The 27,933-nt window shown below is 42.0% G+C and overlaps 1 protein-coding gene across 2 annotated transcripts in view; it reads right to left on the bottom strand.

The window, feature by feature from the left end:
* The window catches only part of LOC121166947 (reelin), a 357,334-nt gene that overhangs the window by 171,649 nt on the left and 157,752 nt on the right, over positions 1 to 27,933 (bottom strand). For both annotated transcript variants that reach the window (XM_040996283.1, XM_040996284.1), the window contains exons 7-8: positions 12,011 to 12,107; positions 7,784 to 7,835 (exon numbers count right to left, since the gene is read on the bottom strand). In XM_040996283.1, the coding sequence (XP_040852217.1) occupies positions 7,784 to 7,835; positions 12,011 to 12,107 (149 nt within the window). The remainder of the gene's footprint in view (positions 1 to 7,783; positions 7,836 to 12,010; positions 12,108 to 27,933) is intronic.

Below are 27,933 nucleotides of genomic sequence, written 5' to 3'. Positions count from 1 at the left end.
CATCTGTCCACTGTGCAAAAGGCCGTTTAACATGACATTCATGCACAGACGCAAGCAGCCACCATGGTTCACAAATAACCTCTCATTTTCTTCCCATCTCACCGACCATACATAAGTCAGGCAGAGAGTAACTAGATCTGTAATAAAGTTGGAGCCACTTTTAAAAACTGAAATCTTAAGAACTTCTAATGAAGACGAAGGAGTTACTCCCTTCCTGTGGTCATAGTTATCTGGGTCCACAGTATCTTTAGAGTAGCTGAATTCTGGAATTCAAGTAACTTATTTTTAATTTGTTTACTGATTTCGGAAAGATAGAATGGGGTATATGCCATATGTTACGTGACGTCACCAGCAGAGTCAGGGCAATACTCTCTAACCAAACATGCTGATATTTCTGCAGTGAAAGGCCTGAAGACTCGCACGAATCATGGAAATACACATTATAAAAAGCCTAATCATTTCAAGTCAGTTCTCACTGCCAAGTAAATTCAAATTGTGTCAAGCTTTGCCTCCATGTCAAGTAAAATTAAAAAAAAAAAAAGAAGAAGAAGAAAATACGGAACTACAGACTGTGCGCCTTATGCCCCAATATCCACTTCTATTTCTTTTGACTTTGATAGTAGAAGGATACATCAATTGGTATTGTGTCTCTCAGGGCCCGGGTAGTTTATTTTATTGGGTTGTGCCCTTTTCCACCAATCCCAGGGCTTTTCAAAAGTAAATCAGAACAGAACCTACTAGAAGCAGCTATTGTCCCCCTGAGGATTGGTGCTGGTTGCTGGGAGCAGCCTCTTCCCCAGGGCTTTCTGCCTTGCAAACAAGCTGCCTTTTCAATCTTAGCACAGAATCACTGAAGGAGGAGGGAACGGATCTCACAGAATTTATAGATAGGGGAGAAGCCCTGCCAGCAGTCACGCCTCTCCACAGCAGAGCAGGTCCCATAAATACTGAAGGTTCAGGGAGGTTCCTGGACGGAGGCCTGTTGAGGATTCTTGCAGTCCACTCCAACTCCTGCCATTACTCAGGGCTTGGGGCTGAGACACAGGCCAAACGCTGGATGCAATAGAGAAGCATTGTCAAGTTACAGCAAAGGAACAGGTCCTGCTGCTCAGAGGGAGCAAATTTTAGCAAGATCCGCACGTCCTTTCATCTTTTCAAGATAGATAAATGGATGACGGGCCGTTAACTTGCAGTTGCAGTGAGAGGCGAGACAGAAAAGAGATGAATGGGTAACTTTTGGGAGAAAGGTTTTAAAAAGCGAGGCTCTGTCGTTCCCAAGAGGACGTTACCTATTAACTTCAGGCAAGGGCAAACAAGACAGAGACCGTGCCTCCATGTGCAGAATGTGGTGGACCACATCAGGATTTGGTGCAAGCAGCAATTCCGTCAACGGCGACTCTTTTGTCTGCCTTTTAAGCAAAGGGCAAGTTGTAAAAGCCTAGTACCACTCATTAGAGAGAGGACATTGTCAGTTATTTCCTAGAGAATCACAGGGAGAGATCATGCCTAACTCAGTACTTCTGTTCAAATTTTTCGCTGGAAGAACCGTGTGTATTTATTCTCCCAGCATCAACAATATAAAACAATGCTGAAATTAGGCTCTGGGTTTTCCTTTTTTTTTTTTTTGCGGGGGTGGGAGGTATTCTCTTCTCTTTACTGAGAAGAAAAAGCCTCTGAGCATTAACCAACTCATGAGCAGTTTTTAAAAATGCCTCTTAGTTTTAAGCATATCAGTTTGCAATTTCCAGAAGTCTGGAAACAGTTTTATGTTTAATGTTTAGACTGGGTTTTCCCTCCTTCCTGCTACAAAAATCTATAATTCATGTATTTTTGCACCGTTTTTTTTAAAAAGACATGTTTATACAAATGTTTCGCTAATTTGTCAATTTTATTAAAATGTCACCACATCTGTTATCTAGCAGTGAGTAGCTTTTTGCCTGGTACTTTTTTTTTTCCAACAAAGCTTATTTATTTTATTTATAGTCGAGGCACAGCGAGAGAGACAGAAAGAGAGAGACAAAGACACAGGGACACAGATCTCCCATCTGCTGGCTTAATCCCCACCTGTGTGCTACAGTCAGTGGATGGTTAAGCCGAAACCAGGAGCCAGGAACTCAGTCCAGGACGTCTAAGTCATTGAGACATCTCCCCGCCAGCATACACAAGAAGTGTTGGAATGGGAAGCGGATCTCAACACAAACCCAGATACTCCACTTCTGGATGCTGGTGCTCCAAGTACAACTGTTGCACCAGCTGCCCCCACAAATTCTCTCTCTTCCTATTTTACTATAACCGCTAATTACCCATTGAGTACTTGGGAGTGCAGAGTCTAAGGCAAGAGGAGAAACATCTGCCTGGATAAATAGGAGAATCTGTATCCAATTGGACTGTTTAGCCAAGGGCTGCCTGCACAGGGAATGTCATTACTGGCTGAGCTCTGAGTACGCTCTGAGCTGCTGTCCCCAATATGGGGTGGTGCCTACACGTCTTCCCTCTCAGAGTGGCTTTGAAAGCCATGCTACACAAACTTGATTTGCCTGATGGTCACTGGGTCAGATAATGTCTTATGGCAGCCCAGGCGGGAAGTGCCCTGAAGCTTCTTAGTCCCAAATGACAGAGAGGGGAATTGTGACCGAAAGGAGCCGACAGATACTACATTAATTAAGAACAGGACCATTCTGCAGGAGAGAAAATCTTAGAATTAACTCTTGTATCGGTCAGGAATAAATGAATTTAATTTTGGTAAAATATGATAACAACACAGATAAATCATTTTTAAATAAAAATAAAGAAGTGAACATATCTCAAATCTTTTGTCATCTCCAACTATCAATTAAATCAATATTTAAATGTGGAAATCTAAAGTTTATGTCTAGGTCTGTTTGCCAGTCAAAAATTAACCCGCTGTGGGATTTAGTAACTGTTAACTGAGGAAGCGTCTTCTACAGAAGCAAATGTTCCATTTGAAGCATCTACTAAAAACTCATCTTAAAAATTAAGAGAGGTCAAACAAAGCAGAAGAATATAGTCAATAAAAATACTCTAACATATTGTGCACTAAAAACATACTTCCTTCCAAGTTGAGATGCCTTTCATGACACATAAGAGCCAAGTTCGATTTGAACAAGTTAAAAAACGATGCTACTTGTACTAATTTTATTTTCAGACCGACTTCATTAGCAAACAGGCTACTGGATCCGCAAATCCTTCTTTCTGGGACAATGTGACACGATGTGATTTATTGTCTTTAATATTTTGTCCCTTCATCAACTTACTTTCCTTGGCTGAAATTGCCAAACCACATTAGGGGATGTTTTCCAGTTTATGGCAGATGGACAATGACCACAGGAGATAAAATGAACAGCTGTCTTCCTCCCCTTCTGTTCTTCCTTTGTTTTTTTTTTTTTTTCGCTTCTAACCTTATTCCCATTCCCTCACTTCTAAAATATTCATAATTTTACACTGCCATTGCCACTCTTAGAATGAAGAGAAGGATGGCTCTCTCAATTTATGGAATGCTATATCACCGTCCTTTTCAAGTTTCCTCCTAACCTCATGGTGGAACGCACCGCCCATAGCTGGTGCTGGGGAAGATGCAGGCAAAAGAAATGCAAAGTGTGCCAGGCTTTGCCAGCTTCCCTGCCATGCAGGGTTCCTTCCTCCAGGGCCCAGATAACCCATGCCTGAGTGCTCCTGCCTGGCCCATTTTCCAAGAGGACTAATCCTCTGCTCCCAAGCTCCCAGCAATCTGGAGATTCAGCAAGACCGTCCTTGCTCTTGTGTGGTTCTGACCTTGGCCTTGCCTTGTTCTCCTTGCAACGTGCCATGCCCCAGATCTTCACGGTGACCGTGACACTCTGGAGCGGGACCTCGCCTGCTCTTTCTTGTCTCTGGACTTTGCTCTTTCTTGGACTTCTCAGCTGTCTGCCTCAGTCTCGTTCATGCTCTGCATCCCTTAAGTGATGTTGACTGCCTTGCCTGGTTCCTTCCCGAATGTGCACCTTTCTTACGTTCCATGTGTAGATAATAAAGTTCTTTTTAAAGAACTTTGCCTTTAGTTGGCACATAACTGTCCACATTTATGAGTGCACTGTGATATTCTGATACATGTTCACAGTGTACAACAACCCTGAGAATAAATGTCTTGGGGGCCAGGGCTTTGCTTTTCTCTCGCTTGGTGGGGTACACTGCATGATATATAATACACCTCTTTGTTTTATGTAATGCACGGCATTTGGCTGGTGTAGCGGTACACTGAGTTAAGCAGCTACTATTTGTGAAGTGAACATCCCATAACAGAGTGCCAGTTAGAGACCTGGACACACTATCCTGATCCAGCTTCGTACTGAAGTGCCTGAGAAAATTGCATAATTACATGGGCCCCTGCCATCCTGTGGGAGACCCAGATGAAGTTCCTGGGTCCTGGCTTCAGTCTGCTCCGGTCCTAATTGCTACGATTATTCTGGAAAAGAACCAATGGGTGGAAGATCTCTCTCGCTGCCTGTCTTCCACACTTCCCCTTTCTCTGTCACTCTGCCTTTCAAAGAAATTAAATCTTTAAAGTAATTATTGAAAAAAAACACACTTCCTAAAGATGTTGTCTTTGAGGGAGGAGTCCTTGATCTTTTTTTTTTTTAATAACAAAGTGAGAACCGCTGGCTTACGTTAAGTTCTAATATTGCTCATAGATTTCATTGTACATATTCCTTAGCCCCAGAAGTCAAGAACTGCACCTCATCAATCCAAAGCCAGGAGCCCGGTGTCTCTTCCGGGTCTCCCATGCAGGTGCAGGGTCCCAAGGCTTTGGGCCATCCTTGACTGCTTTTCCCAGGCCACAGACAGGGATTGCTGGCTGGAGTCTGCTGCTCTGCTTCCAAAACAGTTCCCTCTTAATACTTCTTGGAAAGTAGTAGATGATGATCCAAACGCTTGGGCCCCCTGACACCTGTGTACCAAACCAGGTTGGAGTGCTTGGTTCCTGACTGTGGCCTTATCCAGTTCTCGGCTGTCATGGCCAAGTGGGAATGAACCAACAGACAGATCTTTCTCTTCCTAAAAGGCAGAGCAACATGGGAGAACTAAAAGAAGCTCTTGACTTCCAGTTTTGAATCAACTCAGTTCTGACTATTGCAGCCATGCGTGAGGCAGTATACAGAAGATTTCTTCCTCTCCATCTCTCCTCTCTTGTAAAGTCTGCCTTTCAAATAAAACCAAATATATTTTTAAAAAATTTCTAAATTTTTAAACAATTTTTTTCCTCTTTTTATTCATTCTTACTTCCGTTTTTCTGCTTGAGAGTCCAAAACTATGTTTTGAATAACGGGAGCTAATCTGGTGGCTTTTGCTAAGGCCACGTTTGGGTTCAGTCTCAACAATTTCGATCAGATATTTTGGGGTTTGGGTCTCAGATATTAACTTTGCATCCTCTGCTTACCTCTACTTTTTGCTCTTTTTTTTTTTAAATCATCTCCATTGTAATTGGTAGCAGTGAAAGGCAAGGGAATAGAAAATCTATGCAAGCTTTGTAGGACACACTTGACTATTCACAAAAACGCACCTTCCCCCATTTAATGGAGGATAACATCATTGGTGCAGACTCTCTCCTCCTTTAAATAAAGTTGCAAGTATGAAATGCTATGGGGTAGGCAGCTAGTTCAGGGGTAGGAGCTTGGCAGCCACGCCCTCCTCCCCAATATATGGTTCCTTCTGCCCACCTGTAATGCTCACTCATGGAACATGAGAGGGGGGCATAACCACTCCCCTCGCAAGCCCCCATAAAGGTCCAGAACAGGGAGGGGCTCGCTCTCTTGGTCATGTGCTTCCCTCTCTCTTGGCCTCCCCAGTATCTGCTTGCTCTCTGGCTTCCTGTGGACAGACTCCAAGGACAGGTAGCCCCTGAGCAGTACCCCTGGATGTCTGCGTTCTTCTCCCTCTGTTTACTGCTTGGGTGGGACAGGAAAGATGTTAATGGTACACTTTTAAGAGTTCCAGGAGAGGTGAGGCCTATCAGTAATGGAATGTGGGTAAAGAAGCCAGGAAATGGTGAATGTCTGCAGCTTTAATAAGTGTGTCCATGGTTGTTCGCTGGATGTTTCTTACGATAACTTAAATAGCTGGGGAAGCTGGGACATAGGTCTTCAGTTTAACAGACGGGTTTCACGGTAATGACCATTTGTTCCTCTCAGGGTTTCGATTCAGACTGGATTGCCACTGGACTTGTCATTTGCTAATTTCTAGTGGGCCCTGTTATCACCAAGCTTGGTTAATAAAGACTCCTTAATACACCCTAGACTTGTCTGGTGTGATCTTGCTTGCACTCTGCAGCATGAAAAACATAACTGGGTAAAGAATATCTTTAATTAATGCTCATTATCCTACCAAAGAGTAAGAATACGTACTTAAAACACAGACTAATGATCGCTACTCAAACATTTTTGCCCACTAATAGTATAATGAATCTGGACCATGATTCCGGTTAAAACTCTCACAGGATCTGTTAAGCTACAAACAATTTTATGCTACTGTTTTATTCTATCACATCTTTAGAAAGATGAACTTTATTTTTTAATAAAAGGATTACAGGCTCCTTATAGCAAAGTGAAATACTCTTTTTAAGAGATCAAAGAAAGCTCTTATTAAAAAAAGAACATGATTTCTGTTTTTACTAACGCTTCTTATGAACACATATGGACTTTCGCAACACATGTGAGTTGTTGAAGAAGATACGGTCCGTATGAGAAGAAAATAGCCCAAACTGTAATCAGGCAGTTTCACATTATACCTTCGCAGGCTGAAATGAGCCAGGCTGACCAAAAAAGTGATAAATATATAATAAAAATGGAAGAAAATTGCTGATAGGCACAATAAGCCATCCTGAGCTCCTGGACGCAGAATAATGACATTACAACGTGAACAGAGGGCTATGGAGGGAAACAGCCCTTTTGCCAGTGGTATCTCTCCAAGGAAATGAGGGTACAGAGGCTTAAGAGCGTCGTGCCAGGACACAGCTGCCAGATGCCACACGGAGAGATAGGAGGAAGATGCTGTGTCGTAGGACCAAGCTCAGAAACAGCTAGATACTACCCAGGAGGCAAGACCTTTCTTTCCCTTTAGAAATGTGTCCAAGTTACTGACTGATACATGCCTTCAAAAAATTAAAACAGGAAGTAATTGAACACAAAGTAAAGTGCAACACTTGGTCCAAAGTGACCTTGTCCATATGCAATGTTTTGGATAGAAATGCTTGCTTCTACCACAAAAGCATGTCAAAGAAATATTGCCAGATGCAGCCATTTTTTTTTCATTATCTACGTCTGAATTAATCACACATTACTTGTGTCGAACATGAAGCTTTAATTGGTTTGTTTCAGTCACCAATAATTACCTCACTCACTATGCTAGTTGGAGCTCAGGAAATTGAATAGATTTCAATCTTAATCTGCGCAACACATAGCTAGAAAGGTAATTCTGATGCAATGGAATAACCCAATGCAATCAAAATACATACGTAAATCATTTTAACATGTTTTGGATTACCTGTAGCATTTTAAATAGCACTCAGCACTCGATGCTGGAGAGAAGTGAGAACAAAATGTGGTGCTTGAAAAATATTATTTCACTCAAAAATGCTCTATTGATGCAAAATTAACACTTATCCTTCTCTAAATCTCAAAGCATTTGGCACTAGAATCCTGATGATACGCTACAATGAATACCAACATTTCCAAGCTAAATTGCTGTAATGAAAAATAAATAAATTGCCATAATTGCAAGAAATACTTACCAATGGAGAACTGGAGGACAGAAGCTGTTGTTGTATTGAGGCCCGTGGTCACCTGGAGGAAAGAAGACACGAATGTAAGACATGTTAGAAAGCAAAGAAGAGAAAGGTTGGTGAAGAGGAGCGGGGTGGTGAAAAAAAAAAAAAGAAATGACTCATTAACTGAGGTGGTACTTTCCCACCAGAATCCTCACGGGGGAAAATGGACAATAACATTTCCTTTAAATGAAATATCTTATTTCCCTCAGTTTTTATAGTAAGTCCTCCTTGGGTTTCCACTTGGGAACACTGGATCTTAAAAATCCAGGGGCATACTGTTACAAGAGAATTTTCAAAAAATTAACTTCACTTAGAGCCATCTTCACCAAGAACTACATTTGCGAACACTCAGGAAGGCATACTGCTTAGAAAAATGAAGCTTAGGGGTTTCACTAGTTCTCACTTATCACAGCTTGGACTAGGTTCAGTTTGGAAGTACAATCTGAGTTGTTGTGTTTTGGTAAACATAACGGCCACTGATAACTGAATTTCAGACTTTTGATTTGATGTATCTGTCTTTGATAAGCACAGCTTGGGTATGTCTTACAAGCTAGATCCACAAGGTACAGCATCAGCCAGCTCAAAGAAGAAGAGGTTTGGGTTGAGGGGACATGCATGTGTACTGGGCATCTGTGGACATGGCATTCCTATCTTCTGACACATAACAATTACACAAAACAATTCTTACATTAGGCATTATGAGTAAGGCTTAATAATCAGAGATGATATAAAGTACATGGGATACATGTGGGTTAAAATTAAAAATTTCCATCACATGTGAAGAATTTCAGCATTCACACTTAGAAGCCCGCAGGAGTCCAGAGCCCAGCTTCCCACAGACACCAAGGGCAACTGGCTATTTCTCTGACGACAATATGGTACACCATTTAGTAAACTGTGGACATCGTCCCTACTTTTCAAAATCTATCTGAAGATGAATTGAGATATTTCTCAATCTATTTCCTCTGAATCCAAGTAAAAATCTATCTTAAGGAAATACTTCCCATGAGGTTAAAAAGCTGAAACTGTTTTAAAATACCTTAGATGAATGTGCTTATTTTAAACATTGTTCTTTTTGATTAAAGGCTAATATCACATTAATTCAGGAACACATCACTTCAAACTGAGTGTCCACTGTAATCTGGGCTATATTAAAACAATCAAGAATAATGATACCTATAAACATTCCAAATAAACTTTGAGTTTTTACATTCCGGAAATCTGAAGTTGGGCATTATATTCTTTGATGTTTTTGTATTGATTCTTCTTAAAAAAAGAGACAGAGGTTTACTTATTGTAAGAGTCACAGAGACGAGGGCCAAGGAGGGAGATCACTCATCCACAGGTTCACAGCTGGAATAGTTAGGGCCGGGCCGGATCAAGGCCAGGTCTCCTACAAGGGTCTCAGCGAACAAGAACTTGTGCCATTTTCTGCTGCTTTCCAAGGAGCATTATCAGAAAGCTGTATTACAAGCAGAGCTGCAGGGATTTGAACAGACACACATCAGACGCCAGTGTTGCGAGCAGAAGCTTAACCCACTACACTGTAATGCTGGCCCCAAGACATTTGTAATTTTTACTAGCCTGTAGGAAAAAAAACAAAAAAAATTTTTGCCGAAAATTTCCATAAATACTGCTTAATGAGGGCACCTTCTAAAATAGGTATTTATCCTAAGCTCAATTAACTATGGCAAAAATTGAATTTTGCTTAAGGTTTATAGATAATTAATTCAGTCATGGTACATTATTTAAAATGTACTGGCAAATCTAATTTTTTCAAGAAGAACTTTGCTGCCAGAGCCACATTTGTCTGCAGGAATATTATACAAGTTTTTGAGACTTGAATTATGAGCACCTATTATTTTAATTTGCATCCAATTAATTCTGTTTGTGTTTTAATTCCAATTGAAAACTCTTCAATTCATCAATGTTCTGACGCTAGTATCTTTAATAAATTAAATGTATCTATTGCCACGAAAGGGGTATTCAAGCAGCATAAAAGCCATGTTACAAGAATTAATTGGCTTTCATGTTTGGATAGCTAAATCTTCTTTGAATGACCTACCTAAGCTTTCCCTTTACTTCTTACAGTCAGTGATTCTGAATACCATGTGACAAAAGAGAGGAATGCAACCAGAGGACATGCAACCTTCAAGGACACCCCTTGAAGCCCAGGTGGGGAAAGGGGAAAGGCAGAGTGTAAGATGTGCAGGAGAAAGAGCTTAGGCCAAGGAATGGAGCCAGGACGGAACCTCAGCAGTGCCTCGCAGCCTTCTCAAGAATCTGAAAGGAGCAGTCTCTCCCCCCCATTCGCATCAACAGGCCCAGTGGCTCTGCTGCCGCAGAGCTCAGGAAACGGACAGTGGTTCCATCCAGAATGCTCATGCCTCCTTCCACTGGGCTCTAAGAACTCAACCTTTAGCAAGCCAGGGTTACCGAATCTCAAGCCAGGGATGGCAATCTGCTCCTCTGTAACCTAGCATCAACCCCAATTTTTGTTTTGTTTTGTTTTAAGCACTAGTGCTTGGGCCCTGATGCAATGGCTCATTGCCTAACCTTTGACTTACAGGTACCAGAATTTCACAGGAGCACCAGTTCCTATCCTGGCTGCTCCACTTCTCATCCAGCTCCCTGCCTATGGTCTGGGAAAGCAGTGAAGGATGGCCCAAGTCCTTGGGACTTTCACCTGTGTGCAAGACCTGGAAGAAGCTCCTGGTTCTTGGCATTGGCTCAGCTTCAGTCCTTGTGGCCATTTGGGAAGTGAACCAGGAGATGGAAGATCTTTCTTTCTCTGTCTCTCCTTCTGTCTGTAAATCTTCCTTTCCAACAAAAATATTTAAAAAAAAAAGCACAAATGCTTTTTCACTTAAAATCTATCAAAGTTCCTTTGTGGTTAGGACACAAAGTTGAAAGATAACTAGACAAAATGAACATCTAGCATTTTTACTTATAAGGAGGAAAAAAAGGACAATGTTAAGAGCTAAATTTTAGGACCTGATATGACAGCATAGTGGTTAAACTCCTCGCCTTGCATGCACTGGGATCCCATATGGTCACCAGTTCTAATCCTGGTGGCTCTGCTTCCCATCCAGCTCCCTGCTTGTGGCCTAGGAAAGCAGTCAAGGACAGCCCAAAGCTTTGGGACCCTGCACCTGTGTGGGAGACCTGGAAGAGCTCCTGGCTCCTGGCTTCAGATTGGCTCAGCTCCAGCCATTGTGCTCACTTGGGGAGTGAATCATCGGACGGAAGATCTTCCTCTCTGTCTCTCCTCCTATCTGTATATCTGTCTTTCCAATAAAAATAAATAAATCTTTTTTTTTAAGAGCTAAACTTTACACAAGTTGGTCCTGGCGCGGTAGCTCAGCGGCTAAAATCCTCGCCTTGCATGTGCCGGGATCCCATATGGGTGCCGGTTCTAATCCCGGCAGCCCTGCTTCCCATCCAGCTCCCTGCCTGTGGCCTGGGAAAGCAGTCGAGGACGGCCCAAAGCCTTGGGACCCTGCACCTGCGTGGGAGACCCGGAAGAGGCTCCTGGCTTTGGAATGGTGTAGCTCCGGCTGTTGTGGCTGCTTGGGAGTGAATCCCTAGACAGAATATTTTCCTGTCTGTCTCTCCTCCTTTCTATACCTGACTTTGCAATAATAATAATTAAAACCACTTTATACAAGTTTAACTTTTTTTAGGTGTGATGCATGTTTAGATGTAAGTAGCCTGAGAGGGTACTTTCAAAAGTTCGTAGGCACCTGAAATCAAAAGAGAAGTATTTTGGTGTAAAAAAAATTTTTTGAAGTCATATGTGGAGAAGTTTTCAAGAAGTTCATGGACGACATACATCATGTAAAAACAATCCTCAGATTTCAAACATTCTACTGTCAAAATAAGCTTATCCTAATTCATCTTTTCTGCCTCATTTTTGAAGGCCCCCTCATCTATCACGAGGCGCCAATTTTTTATAAAGCCATCTCATCCAGGGAAGCATCGTAGTTCATGCCATCTTTTGATACTTTGGATGTTATTGCTGAATGGTTTACTTTTAAATTCAAAAGCATCATCATTTTGAGATATTTCAAACGGAAGTCATCAGTAAGATCGCCAATTTTCATCTGAACTGTCAGAGTGTAAGCGGATCTGTTGCTGCCACAAAGTTCAGCCAAGGGTACAAAACAGCACACACAAAGAGCACAGACTCACCAGCTCTCGTGGGCTGTACGGTTCGCAGAAGGTGACAGCATTGCCCTGCATGATCGCCCCACATTGGTCTCCAATCTCACAGTTGTTACAGGCAGCCCTGCGGGAACACAGCACACAGCCCGGTCTGAGAACCAGCACACACGATGGTTTACTGCTCAGGTGGGAAAAGGTACAACGAGGATGGCTGTTCGGCCTCACTGAGCGGTTCTGGGAAAGCAATGCTATTCCGCATGATGACAAGGTGAAGGAGACTTGAAATCAGAAAAACCTGAAGATAAATGACAATGCTTCCACATATTTGGCTTTCGGAGAGAGCAGATTGTTAGATTACTTGATGAGCAAGTTAGTGGTCTCCCTAAACCTAATTTCATACAGTTCTTCTGAGGATTTAATGGGGGCGTCAAGTATAAACCAAAAAGTACACAACAAACTTTAAAGTAAGTATTTAATGATGGAAGATGGCAATATATATCAATAATTACAGAATTCCTAACAGATCTAGTAAAACGATGTTGGGGCAAATCAAACATAAGCAAAATGATATCTACCTCTATAATAAACTAAAAGTCTGTATCTCAGAAACTAGAATGTTTCACAAATTTTAAAACTTTCTTCTTTTATATTATGGTAGACACAAGTGTTTAAAATAATTGTCCTTAAACAAACTTGTCTGTATGTATCCCACCAACCTAAGAATTGAATCAGATTATATTTGATGCACATGACAGCATAAAATATAAATAAAGCCAGGCAAATTTTTGGATACTGAGTTTTTAGGTTAACCTTACAAAGAATTAGCTACTTGATTCTTATATAATGAAGTGACTAATAAAAACTTAGGAGAAAAAGTTTTGAAAATAAAGTTATTTATGTCTATGTAGCAGCATCCGCAGGTGCGGTTATTCTGGGTTTGACTTTGTGTATTTTCAGTAGCATTTACGATGCTCTGCATTGTGGCATTTCCTCCTACAATCATTACACACCTACGGCGCAGGAAGCAAGATCTATGCCTCCCCTGTCTGAACCTCCAGCCGCCCAAGAGCTGTATTTCATGTGGAAAGAGCGTTTTCAATGACTTTTACACTCCAAGTACCCAAGTCGGCGGAAAGGGCACTCCGCCCTTTGTTTCAGAGACCCTTGTGCTACGCCCTTCTGGCTGTTTGTTACTCTCAGCAAAAGGAGGCCCATCCAAGCAGGAAGACAGAGAAGTGTGAAGAGATAAAGTGGCCCATAAAGCTAAGAGGCAGAAGTAGAAAAGTAAATACATACACACACACACATATATATAAAATGTATATAGCAAATACATGTGCTATGATTGAACAGAGCTTGCTGCTCCAAACTCATGCAGACGCTTCATGCTAACATTTACAGGAATGATGCTAGTAGATTAGATGGTTTAGGGACAGCTCTAGACCTAATGATGAGAGCTACGAGGTAGGCCCAGGGGAAGGCCTTTAGGTCATGGGCGAAGCAGGTAGCTCTCAACAGAGGGTTGGCTATTTAAGCTAATTTCAGGTCCTCTTCCCAGTTTCTTGTTCTCCGCCATCAACCCCACCCCACGACTGGCTGGACATGCAGTCTGCCATGGTTAGCTTCCCCAGATACCAGACTAATGGGCACACCTGATCCTGAACCGTGAGTTTCCACACCAGGAGTTAAAGCAACCTTGTTCTTCCCATAAAGCTCCTCTCCTGCATTTCAAGTAACAAGACAATGACTGATTCCAAGTGCAAACATTCTTGTATTTTATACAAGGAATAAATGGCGACATTGTTTTAACCTTCTCGATTGTGTTTCCATACGAGGAGATCAGTAACATCAAATGTCTTAATCTTTTTAGAAAAAAAAAAGGGATTTTTTAAATATGGAATGTATATCTCAGCATCACAAGCCTTGGTAGGAGATACAAATAATCTCTTGATTGCCTAATAAGATGTTTTGATATCAGAAGAGATGCCTTAGAGCCTGGGAAGAGAAAGAATCCTGTCTCTTGATCATCATTGATAGCACGCTGCATCCTAGAATTATTTGTTATTGAATAAATCAGTGCATAAAAGACAATTTCATAAACAGAACTTCTGCTAAGGTGTGATTCCTAAAGAACTGGAATAATGCCTGGCATGACGTGTTAGCCATTACCATCATCATCAGGCCTTCGTCTGCTCCAGTTGTGGTGTGTTCGAGTCCCACACCCCCTACCAAGAACCCATTTCATGAACATAACTACTACCATTTTTCTAATTCTGTAACCTGGTCGTGAATGTGATAACTGTACAGAGAAAGGATAAAAAAAAATTACAGCGGGCTTCTTTCTTTAGTGATAGATGAGGATTATTTGGTCTCCTGTAGTGAAATGGCTTGGGATAAACACCAATTTGACAAAGGAAAGAAATGACAGGAAACTTCCAATCTTGTAGCATGACTGGCCTTGTGTCTCTCAAAGGAAAGCTCACTGCTAATGAGGCATCCACATTTCTGTAGGAATCCTGCTCTCTACAAAATGAGTGACAGACCTCCAGCCTACAATATAATATTAAAGCATACTATCTATATAAAAGATATATATATAGCAGGCCTCCTCTGCCCATAATTTTGATCAAAGAAGGCTCAGGCAGAACGTGGATATACGTATGTTATTTAGGGGCAATTGTGCCTACAATCTGAAATTAAAGAACCAAGGAGAAGATAATAAATGTTTCATGTATTTGGACATTTAGCAGGAATGAGCAAAAGAAATACACGAGTAAAAAAAAAAAGCAAAGAAATACTGCACTTCTCCCCACTTGCTCCTAATTGTGCTTTATACATCCGAACTTTACAATAAAGTTTGAAAGGCACTGGTGTCCTTTGGGAAACATAAGGGGATTCATAATGATCAGGTATTGCCCACTGGCTCGCTACTACTTGGAGGCACAATGACTCTCTCCAGGGTGAATAGGGTAAATCTATCAGCTTCCTGCCAGGCCTTTAAAAATGTCCTTTGCTTGAATTTTTCACACCCTGACTGGACTTGTCAATATAATTTATTTTAATTTACCCTGAATGCCAACCCCCCCAGGTGGTCCAATCCAATCTCTATCAGCTGCCAGCAAGTAAAATATTTCACTTACATTTATGAATTCATTCTTGTATTTAACAAACTTATGTTGAGGACTTAGACACTGCACTAAGCTTTGGATATACAAAGACCCTTAAAACACTGTCATTGCCCCCCAGAAAGAAAGGCAACAAAGTATACAGATAGCTGTAACACGGGGTGCTAATGCATTCACTGCTATTTACTGCAATTCATTATATGTCTAATACCTCAAAGCCCATTTAACACTTTCAACTCTTAAGATCATTATCACTGTCCTTATTTTTCTGATAAGATAATTGGGCTTCAGAGAGGTTAAGCACTGGCTCAATGTCACACGGATTCAAAATTGGAATGATTACAACTTTGGACCAGCATTTGCTGACTCTTAACACCCTTTGCATTTTTCATTGTCCCTCATCCCTCATAACAAGAGCACGTGCTGGTTGGGGGTATTTACATTAAACTGGGGAATTAAGGAAATGCATCCAAGACACATGGCCCCAGCACTGGTCTTGAATTAAAAAAAAAAAAAAGAAGGAAGGAAGGTGAATGTGAAGCAGGGTGTAGACAGCACAGAAATTACAACACACAAACAGCTCAGTTAGTGCAGTGGGTCCACACAGCTTGGACCATACTGGCACAAATAAAAGGTGTATTAATATCTATGACTGCTAAATGAATTATGCTGTTAGACCTGGGTCATATCTCTGAACACCCCATACTGCACGTGAAAATATTCCACAATATAAAATCCCCAAATTTCTGGTATGAAGCAATTTGAATAAGGTATACGCCACTTGTATGATTAAATTATCTTCACGCAATGAATATAAAAATGACTAATGGTGTATTTTATAGACCTTTACCATTTCAAAAGAGCTTCAAGTCAGGGAGTATGTTTTACACTGACAGTCCATGTCGATTCAGACTAGTCACATTTCAAAGTGGCCAATAGTCATGGGTGACTGGTGCCCACCCTGTTGGGCAGCACAACTCTAGGAAATCAGTGACTTGGAAACTGACTGCCCTCCGGTCATGCTGCCACCTGGAGAAGACAAGCTGAACTTCTAGAACTCCATGAGATGGGACAGAAAGAACGGTTCCGGATCCAGTTGAAATTAAGGCAGTGCATGTCTTTAGGGGATATGGGAAAGAAGAGAGCATATAAAGCCAACAGAGAAGGGGGTTAAGAACAATCGGTTTGTTTCATCTGGTTTTTGGAAGACGGTAGCCTCCATCATGTCTCTTCAATGTGTATCAATCCAACCTACTGAGACAAACACGGGCAGTGGAGTTAATTTTGACTCACGTTGCTAAAGAGCATGAGCTGCCAATCAAAGCAACTTTGCTGAGTCATAAAGTAACTTTCCTATTATTTTCTCTATCATGAAAGGTAAGCACTGTGCAACTATACTTACGAATGTTATTATCACAAAAGAAAAGCTAACTCGGTTTCATTATGAACAACTACAATGTCTACGACAGTCTGAAGATTTATGCTGAGATAATCCTCATTCTGAGATATTAAGAGGTGGGACCTTTAAGAGGTGATTCGGATTTATGCATTCATTGGTTAATGGGTTGATGGACTGATGAGTTAATGGGCTCTGAAGAGTATCCCTGACTCACACCATGTGTTGTCCCACACTATCTTTGGAATCTGCTTGCGTCAAGGCCTTCCCCAGATGCAGCTGCTTAACCTTGAATGAGAACCATGACCCGCAACACAGCTCAGCCTCTGACCGAGCCTCAGATGTTTCATTATAGTAGCACAAACTAAGACAGTCTTGATGGAGACTGTGAAGAATTTGTGGTCATGGTTTCCCAGAAGAGAACAGTGATCCATGTCAGAAAGACAAGACGAATTGTAAAAAACCTAATCATAGAAATGAACATGAAAATGGCAAGTAAATAAGTGCTGCTTCAGCCCCAAATTCAAGATAATTATTAAGTACCCACATGCTATTTCAGCTCTTTCCTCCCCATTTCCTCAGTATGTCTCTGATAGTTGAATTTGGTTCGGTGGAGTTTGATATCTTGAATTTCTTTTTGTTTACTCAAGAAACAGACAGGAGAGTAGGGGGTGGAATGCAGAAGACACATCCAAGCATTCACATAGCAGTTCACTGCTCCATGGCCTGCAAGGGTTGGATCAATGTTGGAAACTGGAAATGCAACCCAAGTCTCCCATGTGAGTGGCACAGATCCAACCGCTTGGGTCATCACTGCCTCTAATCAGAATCTGCATTGGCAGGAAGTTAGGAGCCAACACTGGGCATCAACCCTAGCTACTCTCTATGGAGGGGCCCTAATCACCAGGCCAAACACTGTACCAGGAGTGAATGTATCGAACAACAAAGGATAGTCTCTCTAGATCCCTGGGAACCTGAAATTTCACTCTTCCTGTAGGAAAAATTCTATTGAGTTTCTAAGAACTGGGGTACAATTTACTGCGTGGTGAGTGGCTCATTCTTGTTTTAGATTTAAAGCAAAAAAAAAAAAATTCCCAGCCAATCCAAAAGATAAACAAAGAAAAACCCCACTGCTATTTGTTGCTGCTCTGTAAATCCATGTCCTCCCAGTTGAGTTTCTTCTGCTTTGACAAATCTCAGGGGCAAAGGATGGGGTTTTACAAAGTTAGGTGACATATGCTACAAAGATCTGTGGGAAGAAGGGAGTTTCAAATAATTCATGTGAAGCAGACTTTGTTTTAAAACTGAGAAAGGAATGTGCCCTGCCAGGCTTATTAGGATTAAAAATACACAACTTCTCAGCTTCATAGAGAAAAATCAACACCAAATGTTTCTCTCATATAAGATACCTCTCTTCTCTCTCTTTTTTTCCTATTTTCCATGAACATAAGTATGTGACAAACACCGTGACATATGTGAATGTTTCGCCTCCAAATAGATTTTGTGCTGCACATTATGATTAAAAGACATTACCAGAGATGCAGCTACGCTCCTTAAAGACCATGCAAAGCCTCAATTTATTGAACCCTCTCTGGACCTATTTATCACAGGCTTAGGCTCCAACGAAGCTCATCAATTATGGCTCGAGTTCACAGATCATTGAGTTAGACGGGACCTGCAGCATCCCTGCATCTCATCACCCCCTCATTACACAGATGATGACTTCTGGTCCAGCACGCCTCCCATTCCATCCAGGCACAGCTGGCAAGAGAAAAGTACTCCAGTTCTATAGGAACCATGAGCATCACTGTCATTTTTTTTTACTGTTAACAATTTATTCTGTAAGTTGATAGTGACTTTTCCTAAAATTTGTATTTCCATCTTACAGGAAAAGGGGAATTTGTTTTGCTGGTGAGAAGTTTACGAAAATCAGAGTAATGGCATGTGCTTCACAGAAAACATTCAGAGTGAATGTGCTGGACTGAAACACCTAACAATCAGATGTAGATACATCCTCAGCTCATTCACAAAAATCCGGAGCAGTAGCCTGGTAGCTAAATCTTGATCTTGCATGCACCAGGATCCCATATTGGTGCTGGTTCATGTCCCAGTAGCTCTACTTCCCATCCAGCTCCATGCTTGTGGCCTGGGAAAGCAGTGGAGGATGTCCCCAAACCTTGGGACCCTGCGCCCGCGCGGGAGACTCAGAAGAAGCTCCTGGTTCCTTGCTCGAAATTAGCTCGGCCCTGGCTGTTGCAGTCACTTGGAGAGCGAATCAGTGAACAGAAGACCTTTCTCTCTGTCCCTCCTCTCTGTAAATCTGCCAATTCAATCCAAATAAATGAAGCTCTTAAAAAAAGATCTTTCTTATTTATATACTCTTAAAAAAAAAACAAACAAACTGATAATCCCATGAAACAATCATCCAATATGAAGACTTGTACTTGCTGACCAACATACCCAGGGCCAAACCACAAGCATAAAAGAGAAGCAAGTGCTTTGAAACACGGTTTTGTTTCCTATCGTTAACAAGTTCCTTGGTGGTTTGCCAGCTTGTGACTTTATCTGCTGTTTGTTACTTAGCTGGCTGTTTTTTGTCTTGTGACAAAGAGGCACCTGTGATGTGCATTTCAGCACTAGAGAGGCACACTTCTGAAAGGATCGTTACGCTTTTGATCCCGATTTTATAATTATGAGGAATGAACCACCGCCTCCCATCCCAGTTCAATAGACACACTGAAAAGCGTTGTGTGTTTGGACACCAGGGACCCACACATCACAGTTGCTCACAGGGAGGATTTCAGCATGCAGGAATGAGAAGGAATAATGAGGAAATGGGGTTCCTTTCCACAGTCAGGGGCTTATGAATGGATGGTGGTAACATCATCCTGATAAGGGGAGGCCAACGACAAAACCCGCTCTCTTTAGATGGGAGTGAAATCGCTCAACCTTTAGGCTTGGCACCGCTGAAACAAGTTAATCACCTGGAAACTCACTGACAATCAGTCACCATCCAATCCTCACGTGAGACACATACCATTCGTCCCCAGGACCAAATCCCCTCTCTGTAATTTGCTGCCTGTGGAGCTGTCTCAGGCTCACACTCCCAGACGCCATCAAAGGTTTCTATCAGGCAGTCACCCATTTGCTAGCCCTTCTGAACAGAGCGACTACAACCATTTTAACAGTACCCGTTCTAACGATGTAAAAGGTACCAGTCAATACACAAAGAGCAATAATACATATGCAACCTATATACACACATATATATTCGCACACATACATATGAGCCGTACATGGCAGCGTAGCATACTGTGAAGTAAAGGTACTACACAGCATGCATCTTTATTCTCAAATAAAAGTAGGCCTCCCAGTGAAAAATACAAGCCCGCCTTTACACTATGATACTAGGTTTTCTACTTTTCCCTATACCTACCATGTCATGATACATTTAAGTAAAGGGAAGTTAAACTTATTACTTGTACAAAGAGACTCCAACATGGTGATAACACAGGGACAAACTGGGGGTGGGGGGAGGGAAGAAGGAGAGGAGAAGGAGGGACTCTAAACCTACAAAACCGTCTTGCAGAAAACAATATATACATTTTTAAAAGAGATTTATTTATTTTTATTGGAAAGTCAGATATACAGAGAGGAGGAGAAACAGAGAAGAAGACCTTCCATCTGCTGATACACTCCCAAAGTGTCCGGCAACGGCCAGAGCTAAGCTGATCTGAAGCCAGGAGCCTGGAGCTTTTTCCGGCTCTCCCAGGCAGGTGCAGGGTCGCAGGGCTTTGGGCAGTCCTCCACTGCTTTCTCAGGCCACAAGGCAGGGAGCTGGATGGGAAGCAGGGTCGCCAGGACATGAACCGGCACCCATAAGGGATCCAGGCGCAAGCAAGATGAGGACTTGAGCTGCTAAGCTACCTGTCAGGTCCACCATATGCAATTTAAAAAAAATACCTAAAAACTGGAAAAATAAGAGAAAAAGAAGTTTTTTCATTTCATTTCTCTAGCCACAGGTCCAGCACGCATCCTGTGTGCTGACAAAATTGACAAATGAACTTGCAAGAGAGGGAGGCCAGAGCAGAGACTGAAGCATCCAGCAGCATGAAATCCTGGGGGCCAGCAGGCACTGGGTTATCCACTGACTCCTTCAGAGACGCCAAAGCTCTTAGTACTGTCCAGCAAAAGCTCAGTGACCAGCGTGCTCACCTGGGGATCAAACTTGATGGTCAAGAGAGGATATTTTACAGTCAAGAGGGCATGGCTGTTTGCTTGCAAGCAATTGTCATGGTCATTGTCAAAGAGTCAAAGACCAGGTTTTTAACAAGCTAGCTTTTTTTTTTTTTTTAAATCCTTTTCTCTTTGCAAATGTGAAGTATTTTTACAAAAGAAAAAGTGAGAAAAGTTTGCTTCCTGAGACTGAGAATGATAATATCACCTTTAACTGTGTCATACCTTTATCACCACCCTAAGGAGCTGACACCTGCTCTAAACGTGAAAATAACAAACTCCATTTATAACTCATTCTTTCTCATTAGTTCTCACCAAGGAAGGTCAGAGAAAGCTTCTCATTGCACCAGGGGTTTAGAAAAATGTGATGGCTTCTTTGCTAATAGGTATGATGACAAATGCTAGTTGGGTTCAAAAATAACCCCTCCAGAATGCCACAACTACACACACTCTTTTGACCTCCTGCGATGGTGAATGCTACCACACGGTGCCTGGAAAAAAAAAGTTTTCTCACCTGTTTCAAACACAATGGACATTTAATCCCAGCAAGGGAGCTGTCTCAGTCATCTAAATCATAGAGTCCAGAAGAAAATCATAAACACTCAGATGGACATCTCAGGGCATTAAAGTGAAACCTCCTGATGAACCTTTCCAGTTACAAGATTTCCTGGAGCCACTGTGGTGGCGTAGCATGCTAATCCTTTGCCTTGTGGTGCTAGCATCCCATATGGGTGCTGGTTTATGTCCTGGCTGCTCTACTTCCAATCCAGCTCTCTGTTTATGGCTTGAGGATGGCTCAAAGTCCTTGGGTTCCTGCAGCCATGGCGCAGATCCAGAAGAAGCTTGTGGCTCCTAGTTTTGCATCAGCTCAGCTCTGGCTGATGCAGCTACTGGGGGCAGTACACCAATGGATGGAAGATCTCTCTTTCTCTGTCTCTGTTCTTTTTGTAACTCTGCCTGTCAAAGATTTATTTTGCCTGACTCAAGCACCCACTCACAGTCTCCTGTAGTCACCTGCTCTTGAAAAGAAAGAAACAAGATGGACACGCTCGCTGGTCAGCTTCTCCCAGGCTTGCTGATCCTGGGCCTGCTGGACTTGAGCACAGTGGTCTCCACTGTCTTCCAGTGTCCTTCTCAGTCACTTTGTTCCTCAGTCTTTCTGTTTGGGGATCTCCTGGCAACTCCGCTCAGACCGTGGTTCTCAAATCTCTGCTGAATGGTGGCGGCCCCTTGGCTTCTGTGGCTTCTGGAGGCACTAACTATATAGTGCTTTTCCTTCTCTCTCTTCCAGTTCCAGCTAGCCCAGTTCAATCCAGTTTTTCATATTCTATTTTTCAGACAACGCTTGCTCACAGGAAACAAACTTGAAGAAGCCAAATCCAACGACGTTTTGGCTCCAATGAGTCCGTATCTTGCAGGGACTCCCAGATGCAGTAGGTTCTAGGGGCTCTGTTCCATAGGTTCTCTAACAGGATTGCTCACACATGCAAGTGCTCTCCACTTGCTTTCTGGTTCCCAGCATTGCTACACCCCATGGCCCATGGCTTTGGCTGCCTTTCCTGCAGACTGGAAACTTTGCTGTAGCATCAGCCCATGGACGGAGACCACTTCCTCTGTGTGTTTCTTCTGGATGGCTCATGTCCCCAGTCAGCACTGTGATTCATTCCTCTATTGACTGCCTCCCAAGAAGAAGCTCTTTCTCGCTGACCCCTGCTGAAGGAGACGTCTTTACTAGCATGGCTGCTCTACCACTGTGCTGCAAGAGGGACATCTGCGGTCATCCAACTGCTGTTTATCACGTTATCTTCATTTTTTAAAGATGTATTTATTTTTATTTGAAATGCAGCGTTACAGAAAGAAGAGAGACAAAAAGAGAGATCTTCCATCCACTGGTTCACTACCCAAATGGTTGCAAAAGCCAGAGCTGAGCTGAAATGAAGCTGGGAGCCAGGAGCTTCTTTTGGGTCTCCCACATAGATGCAGGTACCCAATGTCTTGGGCCTTCTTCATTTGCTTTCTCAGGCCATTAGCAGGGAGCTGGATAGGAATAGAGCTGGGAGTGGTGTCATATGGGATGCTAGCACCACAGGAGAGTACTGGCCTGCTCATGGGCCCCATTATGTTTCTAGTAGGCCTATGTCTCTCACTGGAACATCAGCCCAGTGACATTACAGAGGCAGATGCCTTTGGTGGTGTTCAGGAGACAAGCAGTAAAGAGATCACTTAAGCAAAACACAGACGCCTGAGTTTGTAACTCTTTGGAAGGTAAAGACACGCTGTAGTAAAACATAATCATTTTCCATGCTCTTTTTCTGTTAACACACGTTGTTCCACCTGCACTGTATCATGCCTTCAAGCTCCAGAGCACACTGGACTTGATGTGGTCAGTGCTGCAGTCCAGAGATGTACCCGGGTGTGTACACCAGGGCATCAGGGCAAAGTTCAAGCTTCCCTCTTGACAAGGCTGAGCTACCATGAAGGTGACATGCAGGGTTTTTGCTGTTGGTTTCATGTATGACTTGACTTTACATTTCTCACTCAAAGATGATGAGAAGTGGCTAGGAAGAGGCAAGTTAAAGGGCCACTCTTCTATCTGTGCCCCAGAGAGATTGGGGGAACAGAGAGTAAAAGGAAGCCATGCCCCAGACCTCAGGGAGGCAGAAGGTCACGGTCACATCTTCCCACAGGAGAACTCAGTAGCACAAGGATGCCCAGGGCCCACGCCACAAGCAGAACAGTTTCCATGTCCCTGAGCAGGGCTCAAAGCCGAGGAACCACCCCAGAGGACTGCATAGGGTGGGGATGGAGGGTCTCCATGTGGTCTGCTCACCAAGGACAAGAGGAAGTGATGGGCCACGCAGGGGCTGTCTGTAGGACAGGTGTACCACCACCTAGCATGTGCCTTCCCAGGAAGAGATCCCCTGAGATGTAGCAGCAAACAGAAAACATGGGAGAAGGCAAGCCAGGCTTGGCGGAAATGAAAATTTCCACGAACAGGAAGGGAGGGAGACAACAAAAAGCACTGAAGTTGGGGCTGGCCCTATGGTATAGTAAGCTAAGTCTCTGCATAGGGCTCAGGCATCTCATTTGAATGTCTGATTCAGTCCAGATTGCTTCACTTCCCATCCAGCTCCCTCCTTATGGCCTGAGAAAGCAGCAAAGGACAGCGCAAGCCCTTGGCCCCCTATACTCACATGGGAGACCTGGAAGAAGCTGCTGGCTTCAAAGTCAGCTCAGTTCTGGCTGTTGTGACCATTTGGAAAATAAACCAGTGGATGGAAGATTTTTTTCTCTATTTTCCCTTCTGTCAGTAACTCTGCATATCCAATAAAAATAAAATAAATCTTAAAAAAGAATGAATGTTTTGCCTCATGGCTTGGATACTCCACTTGGTCGACAGAATTTCTCATTCTGTACTTAGTGGAACTCTCCCCCTAGTTGTTGCCTCTATAAAAATGGAACACAGGACTAGTGTGGGAATAAGTCTCACTTTTTTTCTGTTTATATTTTGCATTAATTGAAACTTTTTACCAAGCACATTTATTGCATTTTAAATCAATTCAGATGTTTATACCAAGTAAGGTAGACAGTACTTTCAAGAAGTGATGCAAAAAAAAAAATCTCTCATTTCTATTTCAACACCATCAAATGCTTGGAAGCGTAGCTGCTTTCATTTCTGAAGACATGAATGTTGTTATATGTTGCTTGCTTCTTTTTTCTTGATGTTCCTTTTGCAACTTGATTCTTGACCAGCATGCTGTCATGTATTCACTCAACGAGAACTGTGCGCCAAGTGTCCAACTACACACTTCAAATTCATAAACTTTCACACACCAAAAAGCTTTGGATTTGTCCGGGGTGTCTGATAACTCACCTCTGGAAAAGCAGCACCGAACATTTGCTGTTTCATACTACGAGGGAGCTTTCCAAATTTGCTCTCTGTAAAATGGTATTAAATAGATAAGCGTCCAGCGGACCATGTGGAGTCACAATGGAGACAGCCTCCTGTTAGACCAACACTCCAACATCCTGACTGCCAACAGACTGTTTTCCTCTGAGCGCCTAGGCCCCTGGGCCATACTTCAGCGCCAGTGAAGACATGACAGCCAAGGCCTCACATCTCACTTAGCTTTATAACACAAGGTCTATTTGATAGTGATGACAGAAATTACGAAACTCAAGTAAATGAACACCCACTTCAAAAACTTGAGGTAAAAGTCAACAGCACAACAAAGCCAGAACTGAGTTGAACAATCTGCAACCCAAAAGATATGAACATTAAGGAAACCAGAGGCGAGCTGTACCCATGTGTTACTGGTATGGAAACATTAATACGTTGACTCAAATCCCTTTTCTCAGTTCACACATCGAGAGGTTATCTGGCAAAGTGCATATCAGAAAATGCAAAATTAAGGTGAGAAAGTTTGGTAAGAATGTTACTTATACAGGCCAAACTCAACAGGTCACCCCTATGGGTATCCATTCTGAGAAAAGCACAGAATCCTTTGGGTACACACTTAGTTTTACTCTAACAAATCAGCTTGTACACTCCAGATGTTTAAGACTGTGCCTCTTCTTTCTTTTCCAGCGAAACCAAGAGAGAATTAAAAAATATGAAATTATAACAGATAATGTCAATTTCAAACAAGCTAATACAGACTCTGCTCTGTCAAGTGGCGGGCCTGACAAATCATTACGTAGGAGCAAATCTTTTTAAAAGTGTCATCTTAAAGTGCAGGGATGTGCATTAAACATTCGAAGGAGAAGCCAGGTTGTCAAGATGCTCACCTAACATACCCAAATACCACGAATCCACCCTCTGCCATCCTATAACCTCATGTCCCACGCTTTTCAATGTACTCATTTACACATAACAACTGGGATATTATACTTTCATGAAATCAAAGGAAAAGTTCATTTCATTAGGTAAAGAAACATGTAAACTTGTGAAAGATTTAAGTCTTAAACCTGACCTCTCTCTCCAACACTGCACAGATACAATGTAAGCTTCTCGATTTCTCCTTGGGTTTGTCCCTAAGATGTCCATTAATGCCGAGGACACTTTCTTCTTTGGGAGAATCATGCTCAGACAAGGAGGACACTTGATATTTGAAGTGAAGTTTGGGGGGAGTTCGTCAAGGAAATTTGACCCAAAATGGCAAACCCAGAATGTGTCATCTCCTGGAAACTGAGAGGTTCCTTATTTCTCATTTTTTTGCTTTTCCTTTTCACTTCTTTTTAAAGAAGCTAAGTAAAGGAGACTGTGGGCAAAAAAGGGGTAAAATAGCATGACTCTGAAGACATATGAAAGGAGACAGAAGTATCTTTTTTAATGTAAGAAAAAAAAGTTGTGTAAAAGTAGGAAAAACCATAGCTTAAGTAAAAGGGACATAAAATCTATAACTTTGACCGAGAAAGCATACATCAGATCAGTCATGAAAATGGCTGATGCAAAATCAATCACATTTTATTGATCCAAAAAGCAACAGAATTTGAACTGCATAAAAGTCACATTTTGTATCTGTCAAGAAAACTCATTCAAGAAAATAAATTAGTTTGACAGAATGAGCTTTCCTTGAAAGAAACAAATCATTTCAAAACATCTATATTAAAATAATATAAAAAACCAAATGTCACTAGAAGTGGAGAATTTTTCCTGGGTAAAAAGTGTGCTATGAGTCTGTTTTTTTTTTAAATTATTATTTTGGCCTTTTCTTAATAAGGATTTTCAATTTATTTTAAGAAAATTTTATTTAACATATATTGATAGAGAAGCAGAATTCTGTTGTTGATAAATTACTCCTTTAAATGGCACATAAATAATAGGACTTAGTATTTCTGTCTAGTCCAGCATTTCTCTATATTTATACTATTAGGTCTATAGTTCATTTCTAGAAAAGACATAAAAGTTCCTTTGCTAAGTACTGAAGGCATAGAACTCTGTCATCTTGATCATCAGGTCAAGGGCTACTTTCCCAAAGAAACTCTCCTGGGAGTCCTCCTTGCTTTTCTGGAACATACTATTTGAATATTCCTCTATCACATTTAAGGACTTTTGTCCTGGATTAAAGCCTTTTAAAAAGTGTATTGCTGGTATCTCCTCCTTACATTGTTAGTTTTCTGAGGAAACTGTAGCCTTCTCAAATGTACTGTACAGCATAAATAAAAACAATTACCATGCCAGTGACAACAAACCACAGCAAGAATGCATTTCACCTGCGGATATTTTATTTTAAAGATTGATTTTTTGAGGAGAGACAGAAAAATCTTCCATCCACTGGTTTATTCCCCAAATGGCTGCAATGGCCAGAGCTGAGCTGATCTGAAGCCAGGAGCCAGGAGTTTCTTCTGGGTCTCCATGTGCATACTGGCGCCCACTGACTTGAGTCGTTTTGCACCACTTTCCCAGGCCACCGACAGGGAGCTGGATCGGAAGTGGGGCAGCCGGGACCAGAATCAATGCCGTATGGGATGACGGCACTGCAAGCTGGAGGATTAGACTTTGAGCCACTGTTCCAGCCTGTTCTCTAGTCATGCAACTTGCTTGGATTCAGGTGTAATTTGAATATGAGCACTTCTAAGTTATCAGTAACTTATTGTCTACGCAAAAGCATTTAGTATCACAGAAAGTATAAATTCATGCATTCCTTGGGATTATGCAAATAGATTTTTCGCAGAGTCAACAGACCTATTCTTTTGAAGTCAGCAAAAAAAACAACACACTGCCAACAAACCCACGAGTCCACTGACGTTATTTAATAAGTTTTTCAACGGGTGAATTTTTGTCCAACAATTTTTGCCACCAAAATCTGTAGAGTTTCACTGAAACTGTCTTCAAAGGGAAAGACTGCAGGATAAATAGTGAGAGATCCCTTAACCCGGAAGTTAGCCAGCAGTATGAGTCAAATCATTCGTTATTTCTGATACACGATTTCGCCTATTTCATCCAATGTAAACATAATTATCAGACACATGTTTTCTATATAAAGAGCTTATTCAACTGAAAAAGCTAATCACATCCATGCCTTTGCGGAACTCCTAGATTCAGTTCTATAAAGAAGTGAGGGCCTGGCACGGTAGCCTAGCAACTAAAATTCCTCGCCTTGCACGCACTGGGATCCCATATGGGTACTGGTTCTAATCCTGGCAGCCCCGTTTCCCATCCAGTTCCCTGCTTGTGGCCTGGGAAAGCA

The sequence above is a fragment of the Ochotona curzoniae genome, unplaced genomic scaffold (assembly GCF_017591425.1).
Source record: "Ochotona curzoniae isolate NIBS_2020 unplaced genomic scaffold, NIBS_Ocur_1.0 patch266, whole genome shotgun sequence".
Taxonomy (NCBI): Eukaryota; Metazoa; Chordata; class Mammalia; order Lagomorpha; family Ochotonidae; genus Ochotona; species Ochotona curzoniae.
Note: the sequence above shows the minus strand (reverse complement) of the source record. Positions and strands in the feature narration are given on the sequence as shown.